The sequence below is a fragment of the Caloenas nicobarica genome, chromosome 25 (assembly GCF_036013445.1).
Source record: "Caloenas nicobarica isolate bCalNic1 chromosome 25, bCalNic1.hap1, whole genome shotgun sequence".
Classification (NCBI taxonomy): Eukaryota; Metazoa; Chordata; class Aves; order Columbiformes; family Columbidae; genus Caloenas; species Caloenas nicobarica.
In genome coordinates, this window is record NC_088269.1 from 6,203,385 (window position 1) to 6,211,513 (window position 8,129).

The window sequence follows — 8,129 nt, forward strand, 5'->3', positions numbered from 1 at the left end:
CAAACTGCTGCTGCAGAGAGGTTTAACCTGCTGCAAACATCACCATGTGCAGCCGGGCAGCTCCATGGTGTCACATCAGGGGACACTATGGATCAGCTGCCACTTAGAAAATACAGCTTTGTGAGTGCTAAACAGGACCTGCATCATCTGGGAAGCAGCAGAAAGCATCCCATGGCCAGACCTGAGCAGGTTTTGCTGCGGGGCTGTACTTCTGTCTGAGTGAGACAGAGACAAGGCAGGTCTGCGTGCACAGGCTCGCAGCTAGCACCTCTTGCTAGTGTTGCAATAGCTCTCACCTGGAGTTTTAGCTGCTTATTATATTATATATTCTGAATGTAGAGCTTTCCCACATGCAACAAGAGGCCAGAAGCAGAGTTTGAGATGTTCCAGCTCCAAGTCCCATGTGATGCTGGAAGTTGCACGAAGCCTGTTCTGCAGCGAGTCAAAGACAAACCATCTCCATTGCAGAAACAGAAAACTTCTCGTCTCGGCTGCGCGGCAGAGGAAAGTTGGCAACTTCACTGTTAAACTCGCCTGTGACTGTTCAGTGTTGACATCAGCATGATCTCACCACTGTAACTTGAGCCCTCCGGCTTTTTCCTCAGACTGCCTTTAAATACCGGTGCTGGGAGCCAGCGCAGCACCGATCCCTCCAGCTGGACCCGCGGGCACTCCCGGCAGCTCCGCACGTAGATGAAAGCAAAGAGAAGCTGCAGAACTCCAGCCATGTCCACATCCCTGCGCGTCAGCCCCTCGGTCCACGGCTACCGCTTCGACACAGCCCTGCGCAAGAAAGCCGTGGCCAACATCTTTGAAAGCATCAACGAAGAGTCCCTGCAGAAACTCTTCAAAAACTCTGGGGACAAGAAGGCGGAGGAAAGAGCCAAGATAATCCTCGCCACCGACCAGGACTTGGAGGAGAAAACAAGAGCGTTAATGGCTCTAAAGCAGAGGCGAAAAGACAAACTGCTCCAGTTCCTGACATTTCGGAAGTACTCCATTAAAATTCACTGAACTGGCGAAGGGAGCTGAAATGGAGGAGAACATTTCGGGACGGGACTGTTAGTGACCCCCTGCCACAGGCGGCACGTTCCACGGCCCCACGGGCTGCCACCGGGACGGGGACCTGACCGACCCCACGGGGCTCAGCCCCGCCAAGCACGCAGCGAACCGCCGCGGTGACGGCAGCATCGGTGCCGGCACAGCATCGGTGCCGACACAGCATCGGTGCCGGCACAGCATCGGCGCCAGCACAGCATCGGTGCCGACAGCCGCAGCAGCACCGCCGGCAGCATTGATGTGAACAGCAGCATTGGTGCCCAGGAGAGCATCAGCGCACGCAGCAGCATCGGCGCTGACGGCAGCATCGGCACCGGCGCGGCGTGGCGGGCAGAGGCTGGCGGAGGGACGGTCGCTGCACACCCAGGCGCGACTCGAGACCTTCGGACAGACTCGCTGTTCACTGATTTCACCTCTGTGCTTTGCCTTTTCCAACCTGCTTCCTTAAAGCCTGAGCCCCTGAGGAGCCAGGCTGCTGCCAGCCAGGAGGGACGTTCTGGAGACTGATCAGCTGCTGATGACGGATCACTTTGCATTTATTAAAATGCATGGAAGTGCACCATATGGTGCAGTAAGTTCAGCCTTCAGGGAATGCATTTGCTCTAGAGACACACTGTGCAACAGTACCTGTTCTTTCTCAAGCTGTATGTGTGCAGTATAAACTGTTTGCACAAAAGCAATAATAATGACATATTTCCCTGAATTTACTGTGAACTTCCTTAATATTTTGTTCACATTAACACTAAAAATCTAAATATCATAACTACAGTTCTTATTTGTATAAATTACAATGGCTATTAGGCAAGTACTTCATGGTAATGTTTTATGATAGCATTATTATTATATTGACTATAATTTATTGCATATGGCAATCTGAAACTTAATAAATTATGAAGTAAACATAAATTCTCTTGTCTGAAGTTCTCCGTTCTCCCGGAGGAGTGGGGTTATACTGTTTTGGTCATTTCATACAGATTCTCTTTTAAGAGCAGACTACCTCTGTATAATAAAGGAGAATTACATCTTTTGCAATAGTGTAACAGAAAATCGGTTTAGATTTAGCAAGCGGGGCAGTTCCTCAGGCTCTTTGCATTCCTGCAAAGCAGACCGAGAACTCAGACTCAGCTCCGCATCATCCAAAGAAACACAAGTGTGTTACAAGTGCTTTGGCAGCGGAATTGGACTCAGTTTTTCTGCAGGTTATGCCATACCATCGTGCTAGAGTATGCTGAAAATAGTTGAAAATAGCCAAGAGTAGTTATTTATAACCATGTCCTCTAATAACCTGCTGGATTATAAAAAAACATTCCCATGACCCTGCTTAGAGCAACAAAGATAAAACGATTCCGAAGAATGATAGACCAGCTACAGTTTTTTTGCCTACAGTAAACAGTCCAAATTGCCTGTAAGTCAGGGAGACCAGAAACAATCCTTTAAATTACTTAATAGCATGGATAATTGTAATTATTTATAGAGTGATGAAGCATACCCGAGCATTCCCTGAGATCCCCACGCTTGGGAACACAAAGCATGGGGTGTGATCGGAGCATCCCTGGAGGCTCCCAAGGTCCCTTCTCCAGGGAAGGGCAGCGAGAGCCACGGTCACACCTGGAGGGACCTCTGGAAAGGAGCTCTGAAGGCTCTTCAGAGCTGACCTTGTTCAGAAAAATCCACCTCAGCGTGGGATTTGCTCCCAGGCGGTTGCCAGTTTTCCAGCATTTGACCCGCTCCAAGGCAGCGTCCCACACTCAGCTGCAGCTGTGTCACCCGCTCAGGTCACATCCCCACAAAACCACCCATTTCCTCTGGTCAGAGAAGCCCCTGTGCCCACATCCACATGCCACCAACACCAATGCATCCTCTGCCACTTGTTCCCTTGTAAAAAGCAAGCCTGAAGGAAGCCACGAACACAGCAGACTGAAAGCAACACCGGCCCAAGCAGTTCTGCCCAGACACTCCTGCTCACAGACATTTGCACAATGTGATTCATAAGACCCTGTGACTTAGGGACTTCACAGTCCCTCTTGTCTCATTACATTCAAATTATTGGCCTGAGTGGCATCCCTGATAAATAAAGGCCACTTACAAAAAAGTTATGTGTTTATTGGATTTTTACAGTGGAAAAGGGCGTTTTTCCTTGGTGACAGCCTGCATGCTGTTTTGGCAGGTTTGTGCTTTGCAAACAGCAGCACACCTCGTAGGAGGCTCGGGATAAATTGCAATTCATGGCTATGAAACTTTTGCCAAGGAGAGTCTGAGGTACAAATGCCCAACCACTGCGGACCCCTCGCTCTCGCGGTGCTGCCCCTCCCGCGACCGGGGCTGCTCGGAGCCCCCGGTCCCGACCCAGCATCCCGGCGCTGTGCTGGGCGATGCCGCGGCGGGGAGGGCAGGGCACCGCATTGTGCCGGGCCCTTCCTGAGCGCCCGGTGCCGCAGACGCTGTGTCTGTCGGCGCGTGTGCCGCCTTCACCCGCCGCCCGGCCGCGCTCCGGCCAGACATGGGGCCCATTGTCAGCACCCCCACCCAACAAACGGAGGAAAAGGCTGTTCAAGGTATTTCCTGCCTCCAGGAGCCGGGCGTTTCCATTAATTCTTCTCCATGAGTCAAACTGGCTGTACTGGGTGTCCCTGTGTCCCAGCATCCTGAGGAACATGTGTCCGAACAGCTAATTTTATCTGGCTGTTGCAATGCTCTGCCGTGGACAGGAGCGCGGTGGAGGGGGCGGCTGTGCACCCCCGCTCGACCAGCCATGCCGAGGGGATCCCCACCGCGGGCAGCTGGGGACAAGCCACAGAAAGCTGGGACGGAAAACCAGAAGAAACCTCTTTTGCACAGACTCTGGTTTGACAGACTGGGGAAGGTGGGGAGCAGCTCGCAGGGCGCTGGGATGAAAGAGCCCGGAGCAAAGCGGGGGTGAGTTACAGCGGACAGTGCAGAGGGCCCACTATCCGTCCCCCTGTCAAACAGCCATCCCCACCTCTCCAACCAACCACTCTTGCAACCCTCCCGATGGTGGGAAGATGGGGTTGAGCAAGTCAACAGTGCAGCTCAGCCTGTCACCTGCATTCAGGAGATGGGGACGTTCCCCAGGTCCGAACACCCTGTGCTGTGACCTTCTGATTTCTGGTGAAATCAAACCCACACAACACGAGCAGAGTCCAAAGGGAAGCTTGGCCAGCCCTCACCTGGCAGCGTTTGTGTGCGGAGGGACGGGGCGCTCTGGCCAACACCCCCTGGGCAAGTTTCCCTTCCACGCCATTGAGCAATGGGCAAGTTAAAAATTGACAGTTCAGCTGAACTGCACATCTGTTTCGCCCAGAGGTACAGACTCTCCTTGGCAAGAGGCGGCTCAGCACCCAGGGAGCGAGCACCTGAGCACGGAGCATCTGCTGGCCCAGGGCAAGGCAAAGCCACCCCTCCCCAGCCTGCCATGAAGAGCTATAAAGCATTGAGATTCATGGTTGAGTTAGCATGGTTTTCACAGAAAATAGCTGGTCTGGGGTTTCAAAGCGTGAATGCCTCACATGGCAGCAAAATGCTGCTATGGTATCACTGTGAAGTAATGGACAAGGCCATTTATGAGAAGAAAAGCCTCCGAAATACAGTAGCCAATAGGAGATGGCACAGTTGCCACATATCTTTGTTAAAAAATAAAAGTTAGGCTATGACCAGAGTCTTAATACACAGCCCGGAAAAAACCCTTTTTTTCCTTTGAGCTGTACACCGAATTGGTGCAGATGTGGCATGAGGATGCTCTGCCGCAGTCAGCAGTGGAGCAGCCCTACCCAACAGTCAGCACGTCCAAAGCATCAAAACCCCAATGCCATCTCTTAGGGGGTTAGTCATTCCGAGATGTTTATCTGCACTGCTGCTCTGCACAGAGGGCGCTCTGGGAGGACACAGAGGGCTGCGAAGCCAGTAGGGCTGGTACTGGGGCGACACACAGGCTCCCTCGCATGCGAGAGGGTTTCTGGTGCATGCCCGAGGGTTTCTGGTGCATGCCCGAGGGTTTCTGGTGCATGCCTGAGGGGCTTTGATGCATGCCCGAGGGGCTTCTGGTGCATGCCTGAGGGTTTCTGGTGCATGCCCAAGGGGTTTCTGGTGCATGCCCGAGGGGCTTCTGGTGCATGCCTCCTCGGCAGGCGGGGGTCCGGGCAGTGACTCAGAGCTGAGCCAGCAGCCGTCACCTCCCGGACTCCGGCTCCTCCAGACACCCACACACAGAGAGCATCATCCAGTAACCGAGCAACGGCTGGGACTCGGCACCGCAACCTCCTCCGCGGAAAACCCGCTGCCTCGGGATGACGGAGCAGGGGCCAGGGCTGGGGGGTCAGTGACTCGCGCTGAAGCAGCTGGTTCCCAAAGCCCCGGGTGGGAACAAAGCGGAGCAGCTCCCGGGGCAGCCGCGCGGTGCCCGGCCCTGCCAGCTCCCTGCCCGCTCCCCGCGCCACGATGCCGGACACGCCGGGACAGCACTCGATGGGAAGGTGTCCCCATGGTCACCAAAACTGCGTGAGTGCTTGGGATGGGCTGAGGAAATGCAGCTGTGAAGCCTTTCGGTGGGGAACGCGGGGCCTGACAGGTCCCCCACCTGCTACTGTTTCTACTTCAACATACAATAAAAAAAAAAAAAAAGAGAAAGTCGCCAAATTACGCTTCCTTTATTGGACATATTTTCCAACTGGGATTCTATTTAGAATTCACCTGGCATCCTGAATGGTAAAAAAGTTCTAATCCAGACACAGTTTTTTCTCTCCCTGTCTCTGAACTGTAAAGTATGAGACACAATTTATCATTTCACAAATGTGCTGGTGAGCCATCAGACCCTGTGCCTCAGCCAAAATTTTGGGCGGCTGATTTACATCCAGCCACCCTCGCCCCAGTATCATTTTCTGAGCTGCTTTGCAGAATGCACGGGGCTGCCAGGGAGTTCAAGGACAAACCCACAATTCAAAGGCATATCGAAATCTTGACCTGAGCAAAGTCCATGGAAAAAATCCAGGAGGCTTGAAGGATTTTGTACAGAAATAAAAACCTTGACTATATTATGCAGAAAGTGCTGCCAAACATATGCTGGTTTTTATCCTGATTCAAACAATCAGCCTCTTCCTAAATGCTGAGTGTTTTAGCTGCAATAAAAAGTATGCAAAAATGCATTATGATCATGGAGAGACATTTGTCATAGTCAAGGACCAGGTTTTCCCTGGCTAACTGGCCAAAAAATAAAATAGGGTTGTTGTTGGGGTTTGGTTTAGTTTTTTTTTTTAGGAAAGTGAATAAAATGTGATCTGCCATCTGAAATTTATTATCTGCAGATGAGATAGAAAAAGAAGACTTGCGTTGCCTTGAAGCAGCTTCCCCACAAGCTGCACCACAGGGCTGCTTAGAGGGGCCGCACCCAGGGGCAACACCAAGGGGCTGCACCAACGGGCTGCACCCAGGGGCTGCCCCAAGGGCTCCGCTGTTTCAGCCTCTGCGGCTGGGACACCCCGGGTTTGCAGTGGTTAATCCCTGTCCGTGCCCCCAGACTGAGCCTCAGTAACCCCCCCAGAGCACTGCCGGGAGCGCTCGTGCTAGAAGCCTCGACACGCTTGATTGCAGGGCTTACAGTTTGCCATAAGTAAATAAATTAAGTATAATTTAGTATTTGATTGTAAGATTTACTGTTCCATTCTTTACAGTTTCTCAGGTGGATGCCCAGTAATTGAGCTAAATGAAGAGCCCCATTAATTCCCGGCAGCTCCCAGCACCGGCCTGGGGAACGTTCCACCGACCGCAGTCCCGCGGTGTGGGGGCCGGGAAGCCCCTCCGCCTCACCGGGAGGGCAGTTATTGCTGTTTGACTGTAGGTAATGCCCCAGGGCAGAGTACAGAGCTGCCTCACAGAAACCCAGGTGATTTTGGCACAAACGCCCAGGGCCAGCTGCTACAGACCGAAATTTAGCTTTGCTGTTACTTTTGAGACCCTTTCATTTTAAATAATGTAAACTATTTTTAATAAGATATTAAAGCTAAGTCAAGTACTTCAACTTGAAACAGTATCCTACTATATTTTAATAGCTTCCCAGTGCTGAATCACACTGCATACCTGAAGGCTGGCTTACAAGCTGGGCTTAACTTCCCTTCTGCTTTCAGCTATGCGTAGTAGGTTTTGCTTACTACAAAACTACAAATTTCATCTTTTTGTGTACTATTTGAGGTCAAGTGGTGCTCTTCTCACTTCTCTAATCATGTTAATCTCTGTTGCAATGCTATTCTCTGCAATCCATTGAATAATTGGCATGTTTGGGTCCTTATTCAGGAGAGGTTCAAACACAGGCCTTTAAACTGATCACTCAAAGTTCCATCCTATGGCAATTATATTCACAGCATGATCTCTTCCCACGCAGCTTCAGATAAGAGTCCACAGGTATCAATGCCAGATGCACCCTTACCCAGGCAAAGTCCCATTTACCTGAGTGGGAACTCAGGTTAAACATCAGCTGAGTGCTGAGAGCTGCCAAGCACAACCGCACCTGGCCAGAAATTCCACATTTTCATATCATTTATATCACGTATGAGTTACACCGTTTACATAAAGCCCGGCCACCCAGTGGCAGCGGTGCCACCGAGCGGTCCCCTGCCAGCGGACAGACCCAGCTCCTCGGAGCATCACCCCACCCGCGCTGCACCCCTTTGCTGTTGCCATTGTTTTCAAGGTGCTGTAAACACACAAGCCAAGCTCTCCGGAGCGAGCCCGACTGCGGCAGCCAGAGCTGGGGATGCAGCCGGTGTGCACCCCGAGTGCTGGGCATGGCGGGGGGGCTCCCCCCTTTCTCTCCGGTCGGCAGTTGCGTTTTCCGACAAACCCAGCCGTTCGGGCAAACTGCCTTTCTACAGCTCGCGGCGGTGCCGCCCTCCTGTGGCTGGAGAACCGCTCGGGTTGGAACGAAAACGGCTTAAAAATCTGATACTGTAGCACAACCGAGGAACTAAAACCTACAGTTATTGCCTTGTCTTTGGCCTGGCAATGGTAAATACTTCAGCTTGGTGTCTGAAGCCACAGCAACTCTGCAGCAATGTGAGAAA

At 52.1% G+C, this 8,129-nt stretch overlaps 1 protein-coding gene across 1 annotated transcript; it reads left to right on the forward strand.

Annotated features, from left to right (window-relative positions):
- Positions 1-655: 655 nt before the first annotated feature.
- On the forward strand, positions 656-1,904 carry TCIM (transcriptional and immune response regulator). The gene has a single exon (XM_065651582.1). The coding sequence runs from the start codon at positions 694-696 to the stop codon at positions 1,012-1,014; it is 321 nt and encodes a 106-aa protein (XP_065507654.1). The 5' UTR covers positions 656-693; the 3' UTR covers positions 1,015-1,904.
- The last annotated feature ends 6,225 nt before the right edge of the window (positions 1,905-8,129 follow it).